This window comes from Ascaphus truei, unplaced genomic scaffold (assembly GCF_040206685.1).
Source record: "Ascaphus truei isolate aAscTru1 unplaced genomic scaffold, aAscTru1.hap1 HAP1_SCAFFOLD_380, whole genome shotgun sequence".
NCBI classification, from domain to species: Eukaryota; Metazoa; Chordata; class Amphibia; order Anura; family Ascaphidae; genus Ascaphus; species Ascaphus truei.
Window position 1 is genome coordinate 177,854 of NW_027456710.1, and position 17,954 is coordinate 195,807.

Here is a 17,954-nt window from a genome sequence, read left to right on the forward strand (position 1 = left end):
CCCCTGACTCTGCATGTTTTGGGATGTGCGTGTCACACGTGGGCAGGCTGACCCCTGACTCTGCATGTTTTGGGATGTGCGTGCCACACGTGGGCAGGCTGACCCCTGACTCTCTGCATGTTTTGGGATGTGCGTGTCACACGTGTGCAGGCTGACCCCTGACTCTGCATGTTTTGGGATGTACGTGTCACACGTGGGCAGGCTGACCCCTGACTCTGCATGTTTTGGGATGTGCGTGTCACACGTGGGCAGGCTGACCCCTGACTTTGCATGTTTTGGGATGTGCGTGCCACACGTGGGCAGGCTGGCCCCTGACTCTGCATGTTTTGGGATGTGCGTGTCACACGTGGGCAGGCTGACCCCTGACTCTGCATGTTTTGGGATGTGCGTGCCACACGTGGGCAGGCTGACCCCTGACTCTGCATGTTTTGGGATGTGCGTGTCACACGTGGGCAGGCTGACCCCTGACTCTGCATGTTTTGGGATGTGCGTGTCACACGTGGGCAGGCTGACCCCTGACTCTCTGCATGTTTTGGGCTGTGCGTGTCACACGTGGACAGGCTGACCCCTGACTCTGCATGTTTTGGGATGTGCGTGTCACACGTGGGCAGGCTGACCCCTGACTCTGCATGTTTTGGGATGTGCGTGCCACACGTGGGCAGGCTGACCCCTGACTCTGCATGTTTTGGGATGTGCGTGCCACACGTGGGCAGGCTGGCCCCTGACTCTCTGCATGTTTTGGGATGTGCGTGCCACACGTGGGCAGGCTGACCCCTGACTCTCTGCATGTTTTGGGATGTGCGTGCCACACGTGGGCAGGCTGACCCCTGACTCTCTGCATGTTTTGGGATGTGCGTGCCACACGTGGGCAGGCTGACCCATGACTCTCTGCCCCGCACAGACGTGGATGAGTGCGATGAGGAGGGGTATTGTAGCCAGGGCTGCAGTAACACGGAGGGAGGATTCCAGTGCTCGTGTGACACGGGATACCAGCTGCGGCCGGACAGACGGAGCTGCAAGGCGCTGGGTAAGGAACCTTGTTACAGACGCAGCTGCAAGGCGCTGGGTAAGGGACCGTGTTACAGACGCAGCTGCAAGGCGCTGGGTAAGGAACCTTGTTACAGACGCAGCTGCAAGGCGCTGGGTAAGGGACCGTGTTACAGACGCAGCTGCAAGGCGCTGGGTAAGGAACCTTGTTACAGACGCAGCTGCAAGGCGCTGGGTAAGGGACCGTGTTACAGACGCAGCTGCAAGGCGCTGGGTAAGGGACCGTGTTACAGACGCAGCTGCAAGGCGCTGGGTAAGGGACCGTGTTACAGACGCAGCTGCAAGGCGTTGGGTAAGGGACCTTGTTACAGACGCAGCTGCAAGGCGCTGGGTAAGGGACCTTGTTACAGACGCAGCTGCAAGGCGCTGGGTAAGGGACCTTGTTACAGACGCAGCTGCAAGGCGCTGGGTAAGGAACCTTGTTACAGACGCAGCTGCAAGGCGCTGGGTAAGGGACCGTGTTACAGACGCAGCTGCAAGGCGCTGGGTAAGGAACCTTGTTACAGACGCAGCTGCAAGGCGCTGGGTAAGGGACCGTGTTACAGACGCAGCTGCAAGGCGCTGGGTAAGGGACCGTGTTACAGACGCAGCTGCAAGGCGCTGGGTAAGGGACCTTGTTACAGACGCAGCTGCAAGGCGCTGGGTAAGGGACCTTGTTACAGACGCAGCTGCAAGGCGCTGGGTAAGGGACCTTGTTACAGACGCAGCTGCAAGGCGCTGGGTAAGGGACCTTGTTACAGACGCAGCTGCAAGGCGCTGGGTAAGGGACCTTGTTACAGACGCAGCTGCAAGGCGCTGGGTAAGGGACCTTGTTACATCCCCCAACAATACATAGGACTCGTTAAACCCCTTCATCGCTGGACAGACGTATAGTGCATCATACAGCAGGGGGCTTAATGGGGGCCTGATGCCCTGCTTACATAGTGACACTGACACCCTTACACCCGTACACGGTGACACCCGTACACGGTGACACCCGTACACAGTGACACCCGTATACAGTGACACCCGTACACAGTGACACTGTGACACCCTTACACGGTGACACTGTGACACCCTTACACGGTGACACTGTGACACCCTTACGCTGTGACACTGTGACACCCTTACACTGTGACACTGTGACACCCTTACACTGTGACACCCTTACACTGTGACACCCTTACACTGTGACACCCTTACACTGTGACACCCTTACACTGTGACACCCTTACACTGTGACACCCTTACACTGTGACACCCTTACACTGTGACACCCTTACACTGTGACACCCTTACACTGTGACACCCTTACACTGTGACACCCTTACACTGTGACACCCTTACACTGTGACACCCTTACACTGTGACACTGTGACACCCTGACACTGTGACACCCTGACACTGTGACACTGTGACACCCTTACACTGTGACACCCTTACACTGTGACACCCTTACACTGTGACACTGTGACACCCTTACACTGTGACACCCTTACACTGTGACACCCTTACACTGCAGCACCAATCACAATGAAATAAACACCCTGAAATGTATATAATAATCGGCACCTCCCGCTGATCCCGAGTCCCTGTTACATCTTCTAGTATTCTAACATCGTGTCGTTTTTATTCTGAAGTCTGCAACGTTTCGAACATATCCTAGGTTATCAAATGACATGGCTGACCGCGATCATGTTATTGAGGGGTCAGCATGTGTTACCAAACCAATTGGAGCAAAATATTGTGTGTGCGTGTGCGTGTGTGTGTGTGTGTGTGTGTGTGTGCATGCATGTGCTCAGGACAGGGATTGGTATCAGCAAAATGCTACGTACAGCGCTGCTATGTATATATTTTGACCTCCCCAAGGGCCGGAGCCGGTTCTGCTTTTCGCCAATCGGATCGACATCCGGCAGGTCCTGCCGCACCGCTCCGAGTACACCCTGCTGCTCAATAACCTTGAAAATGCCATTGCGCTGGACTTCCACCACCGGAACGAGCTGGTCTTCTGGTCAGACGTCACACTGGACCGTATTATGAGAGCCAACCTTAATGGGAGCAACGTGGAAGAGGTGGTGTCCACCGGCCTGGAGAGTCCAGGTGTGTAAGGGACCAAGGAGTGAGTGTGGGGAGGGGTAACCTAGTGTCAGGATGAGCCAAGAGTGGACAGAGCGAGGTGAGGATGGGGGGACGGGGTCTGCAGTTGGTGGAGAAGTCTTAAGTGAGGAGGGCAACAGCCCATTGTGGGGCAGTCCAGTTTAGAAGAACGCAGTGCCACTCAGGATGGGGAGATGAACACTACGTGGGCACAAATGGGGTGGCACGGAGGGACTGTGAGTTACCTTTTGACCTCTGCTGACCCCCTCTTTGTGGTTAGGGGGTCTGGCCATTGATTGGATCACCGACAAGCTGTTCTGGACGGATTCTGGCACCTCACGCATTGAAGTCTCCAATCTGGATGGGTCTCATCGCAAAGTCCTGCTGTGGAACAACCTGGAGAAGCCTCGAGCCATTGCCCTGCACCCCATGGAGGCGTATGTTACCCATTTCAGTGCCCGAGTGGCCAGCAAGTCATTTCTACTCTATAGGAGAGAGAAGTCAGATTCCCTCCATTGATAACCCTAGGGCAAGGGTGAGTAACTCCCATTCTCAAGAGCCACCAACAGGTCAGGTTTTAAGTATATCCCTGCTTCAGCACAGGGGGCTGACTGAGCCCCCTCTGCTAAAGCAGGGATATCCTGAAAACCTGACCTGTAGGTGACTCTTGAGAGCTGTATTTGCCCACCCCTGCCCTAGGGTTTTCTTTGGGGTGTATCAGGGGAACAGTTCTGGCGCCTTTTTTAGGGATCAATACAAAAACTCCATACAGTGGTTCTGAAACTATTAGTAGGAATGCAGCAGTCTGGGAGGGAGGGTTAGATGCTTTTTGGGTTCCTGCACCTCTATTTAAAAAAAAAATACCCCTGAGCACCCCGACTTTAATAAAATTCTACTTGGGGGGGGTAGATTAAAATATTGAGAACCACTGTTTTTTGGGGGGTCATCTTGAGGCTTATGTCTCATGTTTCTCTAGCACCATCTACTGGACAGACTGGGGTAACACGCCGCGCATAGAATACGCCAGCATGGACGGCTCAAACCGCCGCGTTATCGCGAACACTCACCTCTTCTGGCCCAACGGGTTGACAATAGACTACGCCGGGAGACGCATGTACTGGGTGGACGCTAAGCACCATGTCATTGAGCGTGCAGACCTGGACGGGGCCAACCGCAAGGCTGTGATCAGCCAAGGTGAGGAGAGCCACTGCAGAGCATCACTCCCCAGCACCTTCCTGCTTGCAGAGCATCACTCCCCAGCACCTTCCTGCTTGCAGAGCATCACTCCCCAGCACCTTCCTGCTTGCAGAGCATCACTCCCCAGCACCTTCCTGCTTGCAGAGCATCACTCCCCAGCACCTTCCTGCTTGCAGAGCATCACTCCCCAGCACCTTCCTGCTTGCAGAGCATCACTCCCCAGCACCTTCCTGCTTGCAGAGCATCACTCCCCAGCACCTTCCTGCTTGTAGAGCATCACTCCCCAGCACCTTCCTGCTTGCAGAGCATCACTCCCCAGCACCTTCCTGCTGCAGAGCATCACTCCCCAGCACCTTCCTGCTTGCAGAGCATCACTCCCCAGCACCTTCCTGCTTGCAGAGCATCACTCCCCAGCACCTTCCTGCTTGCAGAGCATCACTCCCCGGCACCTTCCTGCTTGCAGAGCATCACTCCCCAGCACCTTCCTGCTTGCGGAGCATCACTCCCCAGCACATTCCTGCTTGCGGAGCATCACTCCCCAGCACATTCCTGCTTGCGGAGCATCACTCCCCAGCACATTCCTGCTTGCAGAGCATCACTCCCCAGCACCTTCCTGCTTGCAGAGCATCACTCCCCAGCACCTTCCTGCTTGCAGAGCATCACTCCCCTGCACATTCCTGCTTGCAGAGCATCACTCCCCAGCACATTCCTGCTTGCAGAGCATCACTCCCCAGCACATTCCTGCTTGCAGAGCATCACTCCCCAGCACATTCCTGCTTGCAGAGCATCACTCCCCAGCACATTCCTGCTTGCAGAGCATCACTCCCCAGCACCTTCCTGCTTGCAGAGCATCACTCCCCAGCACCTTCCTGCTTGCAGAGCATCACTCCCCAGCACCTTCCTGCTTGCAGAGCATCACTCCCCAGCACCTTCCTGCTTGCAGAGCATCACTCCCCAGCACCTTCCTGCTTGCAGAGCATCACTCCCCAGCACCTTCCTGCTTGCAGAGCATCACTCCCCAGCACCTTCCTGCTTGCAGAGCATCACTCCCCAGCACCTTCCTGCTTGCAGAGCATCACTCCCCAGCACCTTCCTGCTTGCAGAGCATCACTCCCCAGCACCTTCCTGCTTGCAGAGCATCACTCCCCAGCACCTTCCTGCTTGCAGAGCATTCTTTCTCTCACATCTTTTGGATCGCCCCAACCTGTTGCCCTGTGGAGCACGGCTCACCCCAAACCGTCGCCCTGCAGAGCATGGCTCGCCCCAACCTGTCACCCTGCAGAGCACGGCTCGCCCCCAACCCGTCGCCCTGCAGAGCACGGCTCACCCCAACCCGTCGCCCTGCGGAGCACGGTTCACTCCACCTGTCACCCTGAAGAGCACGGCTCGCCCCACCTGTCGCCCTGCAGAGTACGGCTCGCCCAACCTGTTGCCCTGCAGAGCACGGCTCGCCCCAACCCGTCGCCCTGCAGAGCACGGCTCGCCCCAACCTGTCACCCTGCAGAGCACGGCTCGCCCCCAACCCGTCGCCCTGCAGAGCACGGCCCACCCCAACCCGTCGCCCTGCGGAGCACGGTTCACTCCACCTGTCACCCTGAAGAGCACGGCTCGCCCCACCTGTCGCCCTGCAGAGTACGGCTCGCCCAACCTGTTGCCCTGCAGAGCACGGCTCGCCCCAACCCGTCGCCCTGCAGAGCACGGCTCGCCCCAACCCGTCGCCCTGCAGAGCACGGCTCGCCCAACCCGTCGCCCTGCAGAGCACGGCTTGCCCAACCCGTCGCCCTGCTGGGCAGTTTAGGAAGCCTGCAGAGCGTTACCACATGACCTACCCTTGTCTCAGCAATACTTGGCTCCTCCATGCTCTGGAAGTGCGCTCGGTGGCTGTTGGGGTTGCTGACCTTTCCTCTCTTGACCCTCAGGTCTCCCGCACCCTTTTGCCATCACAGTGTTTGAGGATAGCCTGTACTGGACGGACTGGCACACAAAGAGCATCAACAGTGCCAACAAATTCACCGGGAAGAACCAAGAGGTGATACGAAGCAAGCTGCACTTCCCCATGGACATCCACACCCTGCACCCACAGCGCCAGCCGGCAGGTAATAGCCAGCAACCGGGCAAGGAATAGCCGGCAGGTAATAGCCAGCAGCCGGGCAAGGAATAGCCAGGCAAGGAATAGCCAGCAGCCGGGCAAAGAATAGCCGGGCAGGTAATAGCCAGCAGCCGGGCAAGGAATAGCCGGTGCAAGGAAAAGCCGGGCAGGTAATAGCCGCAGCCGGGCAAGGAATAGCCGGGCAGGTAATAGCCAGCAGCCGGGCAAGGAATAGCCGGTGCAAGGAATAGCCGGGCAGGTAATAGCCAGCAGCCGGGCAAGGAATAGCCAGGCAAGGAATAGCCAGCAGCCGGGCAAAGAATAGCCGGGCAGGTAATAGCCAGCAGCCGGGCAAGGAATAGCCGGTGCAAGGAAAAGCCGGGCAGGTAATAGCCGCAGCCGGGCAAGGAATAGCCGGGCAGGTAATAGCCAGCAGCCGGGCAAGGAATAGCCGGTGCAAGGAATAGCCGGGCAGGTAATAGCCAGCAGCCAGGCAAGGAATAGCCGGCAGGTAATAGCCAGCAGATGGGCAAGTAATAGCCGGGCAGGTAATAGCCAGCAGCCGGGCAAGGAATAGCCGGTGCAAGGAAAAGCCGGGCAGGTAATAGCCGCAGCCGGGCAAGGAATAGCCGGGCAGGTAATAGCCAGCAGATGGGCAAGTAATAGCCGGCAGGTAATAGCCAGCAGCCGGGCAAGGAATAGCCGGGCAAGGAATAGCCAGCAGCCGGGCAAGGAATAGCCGGGCAGGTAATAGCCAGCAGCCGGGCAAGGAATAGCCGGGCAGGTAATAGCCAGCAGCCGGGCAAGGAATAACCGGGCAGGTAATAGCCAGCAGCCGGGCAAGAAATAGCCGGTCAGGTAATAGCCAGCAACCGGGCAAGGAATAACCGGGCAGGTAATAGCCAGCAGCCGGGCAAGGAATAGCCAGCAACCGGGCAAGGAATAGCCGGCAGGTAATAGCCAGCAGCCGGGCAAGGAATAGCCAGCAACCGGGCAAGGAATAGCCGGGCAAGGAATAACCGGGCAGGTAATAGCCAGCAGCCGGGCAAGGAATAGCCGGCAGGTAATAGCCAGCAACCGGGCAAGGAATAGCCGGCAGGTAATAGCCAGCAACCGGGCAAGGAATAGCCAGCAACCGGGCAAGGAATAGCCGGGCAAGGAATAGCCGCAGCTGGGCAAGAAATAGCCGGGCAGGTAATAGCCGGGCAGGTAATAGCCAGCAGCCGGGCAAGGAATAGCCGGCAGGGAATAGCCAGCAGCCGGGCAAGGAATAGCCGGCAGGTAATAGCCAGCAGCCGGGCAAGGAATAGCCGGCAGGTAATAGCCAGCAGCCGGGCAAGGAATAGCCGGGCAGGTAATAGCCAGCAGCCGGGCAAGGAATAGCCGGGCAGGTAATAGCCAGCAGCCGGGCAAGGAATAGCCGGTCAGGTAATAGCCGGGCAGGTAATAGCCGCAGCTGGGCAAGAAATAGCCGGGCAAGGAATAGACGGGCACATGATAGCCCTCGTCAAGCGCTGGCAGTGTGTGTGTGTGTGTGTGTGTGTGTGTGTGTATATAGAGTCGCCCAGCGCTGGCTGTGTGTGTCTGTGTGTGTGTGTGTATAGAGTCTCCCAGCGCTGGCAGTGTGTGTGTGTGTGTGTGTGTGTGTGTATATATAGAGTCGCCCAGCGCTGGCAGTGTGTGTGTGTGTGTGTGTATAGTGTCGCCCAGCGCTGGCAGTGTGTGTGTGTGTGTGTGTGTATAGAGTCGCCCAGCGCTGGCAGTGTGTGTGTGTGTGTGTGTGAGTGTATAGAGTCGCCCAGCGCTGGCAGTGTGTGTGTGTGTGTGTGTGTGTATATAGAGTCGCCCAGCGCTGGCAGTGTGTGTGTGTGTGTGTGTATATAGAGTCGCCCAGCGCTGGCAGTGTGTGTGTGTGTGTGTATATAGAGTCGCCCAGCGCTGGCAGTGTGTGTGTGTGTGTGTGTGTGTGTATATAGAGTCGCCCAGCGCTGGAAGTGTGTGTGTGTGTGTATAGTGTCGCCCAGCGCTGGCAGTGTGTGTGTGTGTGTGTGTGTGTATAGTGTCGCCCAGCGCTGGCAGTGTGTGTGTGTGTGTGTATAGTGTCGCCCAGCGCTGGCAGTGTGTGTGTGTGTTTGTGTGTATATAGAGTCGCCCAGCGCTGGCAGTGTGTGTGTGTGTGTGTGTGTATAGTGTCGCCCAGCGCTGGCAGTGTGTGTGTGTGTATATAGAGTCGCCCAGCGCTGGCAGTGTGTGTGTGTATAGTGTCGCCCAGCGCTGGCAGTGTGTGTGTGTGTGTGTGTATAGTGTCGCCCAGCGCTGGCAGTGTGTGTGTGTATAGTGTCGCCCAGCGCTGGCAGTGTGTGTGTGTGTATATAGAGTCGCCCAGCGCTGGCAGTGTGTGTGTGTGTATAGTGTCGCCCAGCGCTGGCAGTGTGTGTGTGTGTGTGTGTGTGTGTGTATAGTGTCGCCCAGCGCTGGCAGTGTGTGTGTGTGTATAGTGTCGCCCAGCGCTGGCAGTGTGTGTGTGTGTGTGTGTGTGTGTGTATAGTGTCGCCCAGCGCTGGCAGTGTGTGTGTGTGTGTGTGTGTGTGTATAGAGTCGCCCAGCGCTGGCAGTGTGTGTGTGTGTGTGTGTGTATATATAGAGTCGCCCAGCGCTGGCAGTGTGTGTGTGTGTGTGTGTGTGTATAGTGTCGCCCAGCGCTGGCAGTGTGTGTGTGTGTGTGTGTGTGTATAGTGTCGCCCAGCGCTGGCAGTGTATGTGTGTGTGTGTGTGTGTGTGTGTGTGTGTGTGTATAGTGTCGCCCAGCGCTGGCAGTGTGTGTGTGTGTGTGTATAGTGTCGCCCAGCGCTGGCAGTGTGTGTGTGTGTATAGTGTCGCCCAGCGCTGGCAGTGTGTGTGTGTGTGTGTGTGTATAGTGTCGCCCAGCGCTGGCAGTGTGTGTGTGTGTGTGTGTGTGTGTATAGAGTCGCCCAGCGCTGGCAGTGTGTGTGTGTGTGTGTATATATAGAGTCGCCCAGCGCTGGCAGTGTGTGTGTGTGTGTGTGTATAGTGTCGCCCAGCGCTGGCAGTGTGTGTGTGTGTGTGTATAGTGTCGCCCAGCGCTGGCAGTGTGTGTGTGTGTGTGTGTGTGTGTGTGTGTGTGTGTGTGTGTGTATAGTGTCGCCCAGCGCTGGCAGTGTGTGTGTGTGTGTGTGTGTGTATAGTGTCGCCCAGCGCTGGCAGTGTGTGTGTGTGTGTGTGTATAGTGTCGCCCAGCGCTGGCAGTGTGTGTGTGTGTGTATATAGAGTCGCCCAGCGCTGGCAGTGTGTGTGTGTGTGTGTGTATAGTGTCGCCCAGCGCTGGCAGTGTGTGTGTGTGTGTATATAGAGTCGCCCAGCGCTGGCAGTGTGTGTGTGTATAGTGTCGCCCAGCGCTGGCAGTGTGTGTGTGTGTGTGTGTATAGTGTCGCCCAGCGCTGGCAGTGTGTGTGTGTATAGTGTCGCCCAGCGCTGGCAGTGTGTGTGTGTGTATATAGAGTCGCCCAGCGCTGGCAGTGTGTGTGTGTGTATAGTGTCGCCCAGCGCTGGCAGTGTGTGTGTGTGTGTGTGTGTATAGTGTCGCCCAGCGCTGGCAGTGTGTGTGTGTGTATAGTGTCGCCCAGCGCTGGCAGTGTGTGTGTGTGTGTGTGTGTGTATAGTGTCGCCCAGCGCTGGCAGTGTGTGTGTGTGTGTGTGTGTGTGTGTATAGAGTCGCCCAGCGCTGGCAGTGTGTGTGTGTGTATATATAGAGTCGCCCAGAGCTGGCAGTGTGTGTGTGTGTGTGTGTGTGTATAGTGTCGCCCAGCGCTGGCAGTGTGTGTGTGTGTGTGTGTGTGTGTATAGTGTCGCCCAGCGCTGGCAGTGTGTGTGTGTGTGTGTGTGTATAGTGTCGCCCAGCGCTGGCAGTATGTGTGTGTGTGTGTGTGTGTGTGTGTGTGTGTATAGTGTCGCCCAGCGCTGGCAGTGTGTGTGTGTGTGTGTGTGTGTGTGTGTATAGTGTCGCCCAGCTCTGGCAGTGTGTGTGTGTGTGTGTGTGTGTGTGTGTGTGTATATAGAGTCGCCCAGCGCTGGCAGTGTGTGTGTGTATAGTGTCGCTCAGCGCTGGCAGGGTGTGTGTGTGTGTGTGTAGTGTCGCCCAGCGCTGGCAGTGTGTGTGTGTGTGTGTGTGTGTATAGTGTCGCCCAGCGCTGGCAGTGTGTGTGTGTGTGTGTGTGTATAGTGTCGCCCAGCGCTGGCAGTGTGTGTGTGTGTGTGTATATAGAGTCGCCCAGCGCTGGCAGTGTGTGTGTGTGTGTATATAGAGTCGCCCAGCGCTGGCAGTGTGTGTGTGTGTGTGTGTGTATATAGAGTCGCCCAGCGCTGGCAGTGTGTGTGTGTGTGTGTGTGTGTGTGTGTGTATATAGAGTCGCCCAGCGCTGGCAGTGTGTGTGTGTATAGTGTCGCCCAGCGCTGGCAGTGTGTGTGTGTGTGTGTGTGTGTGTGTGTGTGTGTGTGTGTGTAGTGTCGCCCAGCGCTGGCAGTGTGTGTGTGTGTGTGTGTGTGTGTGTGGTGTCGCCCAGCGCTGGCAGTGTGTGTGTGTGTGTGTGTAGTGTCGCCCAGCGCTGGCAGTGTGTGTGTGTGTGTGTGTGTAGTGTCGCCCAGCGCTGGCAGTGTGTGTGTGTGTGTGTATAGTGTCGCCCAGCGCTGGCAGTGTGTGTGTGTGTGTGTGTGTGTGTGTGTATAGAGTCGCCCAGCGCTGGCAGTGTGTGTGTGTGTATAGTGTCGCCCAGCGCTGGCAGTGTGTGTGTGTGTGTGTGTGTATAGAGTCGCCCAGCGCTGGCAGTGTGTGTGTGTGTGTGTGTGTGTGTGTGTATATATATAGAGTCGCCCAGCGCTGGCAGTGTGTGTGTGTGTGTGTGTGTATAGTGTCGCCCAGCGCTGGCAGTGTGTGTGTGTGTGTGTATAGTGTCGCCCAGCGCTGGCAGTGTGTGTGTGTGTGTGTGTGTGTGTATAGTGTCGCCCAGCGCTGGCAGTGTGTGTGTGTGTGTATATAGAGTCGCCCAGCGCTGGCAGTGTGTGTGTGTGTGTGTGTGTGTATATAGAGCCGCCCAGCGCTGGCAGTGTGTGTGTGTGTGTGTGTGTGTGTGTGTGTATAGTGTCGCCCAGCGCTGGCAGTGTGTGTGTGTATATATAGAGTCGCCCAGCGCTGGCAGTGTGTGTGTGTGTGTATATATAGAGTCGCCCAGCGCTGGCAGTGTGTGTGTGTATATATAGAGTCGCCCAGCGCTGGCAGTGTGTGTGTGTGTGTGTGTGTGTAGTGTCGCCCAGCGCTGGCAGTGTGTGTGTGTGTGTGTGTGTATAGTGTCGCCCAGCGCTGGCAGTGTGTGTGTGTATATATAGAGTCGCCCAGCGCTGGCAGTGTGTGTGTGTGTGTGTATATATAGAGTCGCCCAGCGCTGGCAGTGTGTGTGTGTGTGTGTATATATAGAGTCGCCCAGCGCTGGCAGTGTGTGTGTGTGTGTGTAGTGTCGCCCAGCGCTGGCAGTGTGTGTGTGTGTGTATATAGAGTCGCCCAGCGCTGGCAGTGTGTGTGTGTATAGTGTCGCCCAGCGCTGGCAGTGTGTGTGTGTGTGTGTGTGTGTATAGTGTCGCCCAGCGCTGGCAGTGTGTGTGTATAGTGTCGCCCAGCGCTGGCAGTGTGTGTGTATAGTGTCGCCCAGCGCTGGCAGTGTGTGTGTGTGTGTGTGTATAGTGTCGCCCAGCGCTGGCAGTGTGTGTGTGTGTGTGTGTGTGTATAGTGTCGCCCAGCGCTGGCAGTGTACTCCGTCCTGGTCACAGAAGCCCCATTTTCCTTGCTTTCTGTCCCTCATCAGAGTTGTTTCCCCTCTTCTCTCTAGGGACAAACCGCTGCGGTGATGATAACGGCGGCTGCTCCCACCTCTGCCTCCCCAGTGTGGACACCTTCTCCTGCGCCTGCCCCACCGGCTTCCGCAAGACCAGCCCGCAGATCTGCGCCAAGAGTAAGGGCCGGGGGTACGGGGCTGGGAGTGACCGGGAACAGGCGGGTTTTATATATACAGAGAGGGCCGTGCTAGAGCCCGCCCCCCCTCTTTATACCACGTGTTCTCCTTCCAGCCCGATGCGCCAGTCTGCCCTCTTCCCATATCAATGCCCCTCATAGAGCGGATTATCTCGGCCATCCCTCTTTATACAGCTGATTATCTCGGCCGTCCCTCTTTATACAGCTGATTATCTCGGCCGTCCCTCTTTATACAGCGGATTTATCTCGGCCATCCCTCTTTATACAGCGGATTATCTCGCCCATCCCTCTTTATACAGCGGATTATCTCGGCCATCCCTCTTTATACAGCTGATTTATCTCGGCCATCCCTCTTTATACAGCTGATTATCTCGGCCATCCCTCTTTATACAGCTGATTATCTCGGCCATCCCTCTTTATACAGCTGATTATCTCGGCCGTCCCTCTTTATACAGCTGATTATCTCGGCCGTCCCTCTTTATACAGCTGGTTATCTCGGCCATCCCTCTTTATACAGCTGATTATCTCGGCCATCCCTCTTTATATAGCTGATTATCTCGGCCATCCCTCTTTATACAGCTGATTATCTCGGCCGTCCCTCTTTATACAGCTGATTATCTCGGCCGTCCCTCTTTATACAGCTGGTTATCTCGGCCATCCCTCTTTATACAGCTGATTTATCTCGGCCATCCCTCTTTATACAGCTGATTATCTCGGCCATCCCTCTTTATACAGCTGGTTATCTCGGCCACCCCTCTTTATACAGCTGATTATCTCGGCCACCCCTCTTTATACAGCTGATTTATCTCGGCCATCCCTCTTTATACAGCTGATTATCTCGCCCATCCCTCTTTATACAGCTGATTATCTCGGCCATCCCTCTTTATACAGCTGATTATCTCGGCCATCCCTCTTTATACAGCTGATTATCTCGGCCATCCCTCTTTATACAGCTGATTATCTCGGCCACCCCTCTTTATACAGCTGATTATCTCTGCCACCCCTCTTTATACAGCTGATTATCTCGGCCACCCCTCTTTATACTTCTGATTATCTCGGCCATCCCTCTTTATACAGCTGATTATCTCGGCCACCCCTCTTTATACAGCTGATTATCTCTGCCACCCCTCTTTATACAGCTGGTTATCTCGGCCACCCCTCTTTATACAGCTGGTTATCTCGGCCACCCCTCTTTATACAGCTGATTATCTCGGCCGTCCCTCTTTATACAGCTGATTATCTCGGCCATCCCTCTTTATACAGCTGATTACCCTGCTCTATCCTTTTAATGCAGCAACACTGCCTTCATTCATTGGTTGTTTTTGAAGCATGGGGTCTCGGGAGCTGAACCCCATGAATTTCAGCTCTGGGGACCCCCTGCTTCCACAGACCCTTACGTCTGTAGGGGGTGCCGGTCGGTATCTATGTAGTCGGGGAACAGTGTGCCTAACAAAATGGCGGCGTTTAAATGCGTCACGCGGGCCAATAGGAAGATGTGACATCATCCGGTGCAGCTTCCTATTGGCTCGTCTGACGATGACATTTAAATTCCACCGGTACCGGCTCCCGCTACGGAGCGAGGTATCTCTGGGAGCAGGGGGTCCCGGAGCTGAAAGGAATAGAGACCCCCTGCTTCACTCCTGTGTTAATATATATAAAAACTTGGACCTACCTCCTTCATTACCCCCTCTTTATACAGCTGATTTCCATGAGCATTCCTCTTTTAACAGCTAAACATGCTCTCTCCCCTCCCCCCTGTTAATACAGCTGCCTGCTCTTCCATCCTCCCTCCCTCCATATACTGCTCTTCCATCCTCCCTCCCTCCATATACTGCTCGTCCCCACCCCCCCCCCTTTTTTTTTGTTGCTCTGTTTGTGCTGTTTTGAAGCTGAAGAAATTAAGACGACCTTTGACCTTTGATCAGGTCTTGACAAGTTCCTGCTTTTTGCCCGAAGGACGGACATCCGGAGGATCAGCTTCGACACGGACGACCTGTCCGATGACGTCATCCCGCTGTCCGACGTGCGCAGCGCGGTGGCGCTGGACTGGGACGCTGCCACTGACCTCATGTACTGGAGCGACATCACCACCGACTCCATTAGCCGATCCAAGTGGGACGGTAGCGGCCAGGAGGTGAGGGGGGGGGGGGACGCGGGGCGACGCTCTGCGCTGGTGTGACGGGGAGTTGGGGCACGGCAGGTGGCTGGCATGGAAAGGTTTGCAGAGCGATGGCTAGCATGGCAGGTCAATGGTCAGGGTTAGTGGCAAAGGGATTCATTGAGCATATAACAGGGTAATGTAGGGGTTTAGCTGTGATAGGGCTTTGCAGCGTTCTGCAGGACTCTTCACAGGGAACCTTCACAGATCAGGGACGGCCAACTCCAGTCAAGGGCCACCAACAGGTCATGTCTAAAGGATATCGCTGCTTCAGCACAGTCAAAGACTGAGCCACTGATTGCGCCACCTGTGCTGAAGCAGGGATATCCGTAAGACATGACCTGTTGGTGGCCCTTGAGCACTGGAGTTGGCCGCCCCTGGTTTAGATCAATGGTGTGCAATGCTTTTTTTTTGTTTTTACAATGTCTGGTGTAAAAGGAGGGATGCTCTGTACCCGTGTTGATGAGATGCTCTGCAGTCCTCACCTGTGTTTTCTCATTGCATCCCCAGGTTGTCGTAGAGAGCAGCTTGGAAAGTCCGGCCGGGCTGGCCATCGACTGGGTGACTCACAAGCTCTACTGGACGGACGCAGGTATTATACTCGGTGCTGTACCAGCACATGCTGCCTCTTAACCCCACCTGCGCGACGGAGGAGTTTGTTACTGAGCCGCCCGGCACTGCCGGAGTTCACCACACATCCTTACAAACACCCCGCCATCAGACACCTTCATTTCCTACATCATGGCGCAAACGTGTAAAAACGGCTCAAATTTAGGCTGGAAAACTCACCAAATATAACTTTCTCGGCCCCCGGGGCCGACCTGCTTCTCCTTCCGAATCACAGCGTCAAATGACGCTACGGACGGCACCACCGCGACGTCACACGGCTTCGCATTGCCATGGCAAGATGACGCCGTGTGACATCACGTTGGTGACGTCCGCTGCGATTCGGGAAGGAGGCAGCCACCACGGGTAAGTGTCGCCCTAAAGCGCGGTATTTGTAAACCGGGGCAGACGTTTTTGCCGCCCCCAAATTTTGCCGCCATAGGCCCCGGGCCTAATGAAAACTCTGCAGTTAGCCCTGAACGGGCCTGGCTTTGTAAATGGTGTGAAAAAAGTGATCCAGTCCCATTTGAAGAAGCCGCCCACAAACAATTTGACATGGTTGGAAATGCTGGAACAATGTCACAATGCAGCGTAGCATCACGATGAACACAAGGGCGCGGGAGAGACGCTTTGCCGTCTGTTAGGTGGTCCTGGCCATTGTGACGCCTCCATCTCGCTCTCAGGCACAGACCGCATTGAGGTTGCGAACACAGACGGGTCCCTGCGCAGCGTGCTGATCTGGGAGAACCTGGACCGACCCCGGGACATCGTGGTGGATCCGATAGGAGGGTGCGTCTGTGTGTTGGGGGCAGCTTTCCACGTGGGGGTTGTGTGTGTGTCTGTGTGTCTGCTTTTGGGTAAGTATGGGGCAAGTTTTGACATATTGGGGTGGGTGAGTGTGTGTTCCTAGGCCCCTCCATTCCCCCTGCGCGGTTACAAGCTGTGTGTCTGCTTTTGGGTAAGTATGGGGCAAGTTTTTACATATTGGGGTGAGTGTGTGTTCCTAGGCCCCTCCATTCCCCCTGCGCGGTTACAAGCTGTGTGTCTGCCCCCAGGTTCATGTACTGGACAGACTGGGGAGCCAGCCCAAAGATCGAGCGTGCAGGGATGGACGCCTCAAGCCGCCTGGTTATCATCTCGTCCAACCTCACCTGGCCCAATGGACTGGCCATAGACTACGAGTCAGAGCGCCTGTACTGGGCCGATGCCGGCATGAAAACCATAGAGTCGGCTAGGCTGGACGGAACCGACCGACAGGTGAGCGCACCTGACATAAGTCTCTCTATGTAGACTTTGCGCGTGTGTCATAATGTTCAGCCCCCATCTCGCCCCCGCTGGATGGAGAGTTCTCCAATGACGTTCCAGGTACTGCGGTTCCAGACTCTCTCCTCCGTGTCGCTGCTACACATTTTCTGATCGTACTCCTATCTTCGTTTTGGTCGACATTTTTGTCGAACTGTATGTCCGGCCCCCTTCCATTTTCTGTGTGTGTGTGTGTGTGTGTTTTATATCACTAGGGCAGCAGAAATATTAAAGGGGAACCCTTGTGCTCTGAGGGGCTTTTAGGTGCTGATTGGGACCGACCTCCCACACCCCTTTGGCCTGACCCTGTATGGGGACCGTATTTACTGGACTGACTGGCAGTCAAAAAGCATCGAGAGTGCAGATCGCAAGACAGGGCTCGGGCGTCAGACTGTGCGGGAGAATCTGGAGAACCTGATGGACATTCACGTGTTCCACCGTCACCGGACCCCAGGTATGAGACTCGCTGGCGTGTTAACATCCAGTAACTGCCCTGTACCTATCACCCCTCTATTACAGGACCCCCTCACCCTAGAACTGTCCTGTACCTATCACCCCTCTATTACAGGCCCCCTCCCCTTGTAACTGTCCTGTACCTATCACCCCTCTATTACAGGACCCCCTCACCCTATAACTGATCTGTACCTATCCCTCCTCTATTACAGGACCCACTCACCCTATAACTGTCCTGTACTTATCCCTCCTCTATTACAGGACCCACTCACCCTATAACTGTCCTGTACCTATCACCCCTCTATTACAGGCCCCCTCCCCCTATAACTGTCCTGTACCTATCACCCCTCTATTACAGGGACCCCTCCCCCTATAACTGTCCTGTACCTATCTCTCCTCTATTACAGGGACCCCTCCCCCTATAACTGTCCTGTACCTATCTCTCCTCTATTACAGGGACCCACTCACCCTATAACTGTCCTGTACCTATCTCTCCTCTATTACAGGGACCTCTCACCCTATAACTGTCCTGTACCTATCTCTCCTCTATTACAGGGACCCCTCCCCCTATAACTGTCCTGTACCTATCACCCCTCTTTTACAGGGACCCCCTCCCCCACTAACTGTCCTGTACCTATCACCCCTCTATTACAGGGACCCCTCACCCTATAACTGTCCTGTACCTATCACCCCTCAATTACAGGGACCCCTCCCCTTATAACTGTACTGTACCTATCACTCCTCTATTACAGGGACCCCTCCCCCTATAACTGTCCTGTACCTCTCACCCCTCTATTACAGGGACCCCTCCCCCTATAACTGTCCTGTACCTATCACTCCTCTATTACAGGGACCCCTCCCCCTATAACTGTCCTGTACCTATCACCCCTCTATTACAGGCCCCCGCCCCCTATAACTGTCCTGTACCTATCACTCCTCTATTACAGGGACCTCTCACCCTATAACTGTCCTGTACCTATCACCCC

The 17,954-nt window shown here is 55.7% G+C and overlaps 1 protein-coding gene across 2 annotated transcripts in view; it reads left to right on the forward strand.

Moving 5' to 3' along the window:
• LRP4 (LDL receptor related protein 4) overlaps positions 1-17,954 on the forward strand; it is an 82,132-nt gene that overhangs the window by 38,671 nt on the left and 25,507 nt on the right. For both annotated transcript variants that reach the window (XM_075583801.1, XM_075583800.1), the window contains exons 11-21: positions 902-1,027; positions 2,896-3,126; positions 3,404-3,560; positions 4,100-4,317; positions 6,240-6,416; positions 12,307-12,429; positions 14,375-14,583; positions 15,118-15,199; positions 15,897-16,002; positions 16,269-16,470; positions 16,780-16,969. In XM_075583801.1, the coding sequence (XP_075439916.1) occupies positions 902-1,027; positions 2,896-3,126; positions 3,404-3,560; positions 4,100-4,317; positions 6,240-6,416; positions 12,307-12,429; positions 14,375-14,583; positions 15,118-15,199; positions 15,897-16,002; positions 16,269-16,470; positions 16,780-16,969 (1,821 nt within the window). The remainder of the gene's footprint in view (positions 1-901; positions 1,028-2,895; positions 3,127-3,403; positions 3,561-4,099; positions 4,318-6,239; positions 6,417-12,306; positions 12,430-14,374; positions 14,584-15,117; positions 15,200-15,896; positions 16,003-16,268; positions 16,471-16,779; positions 16,970-17,954) is intronic.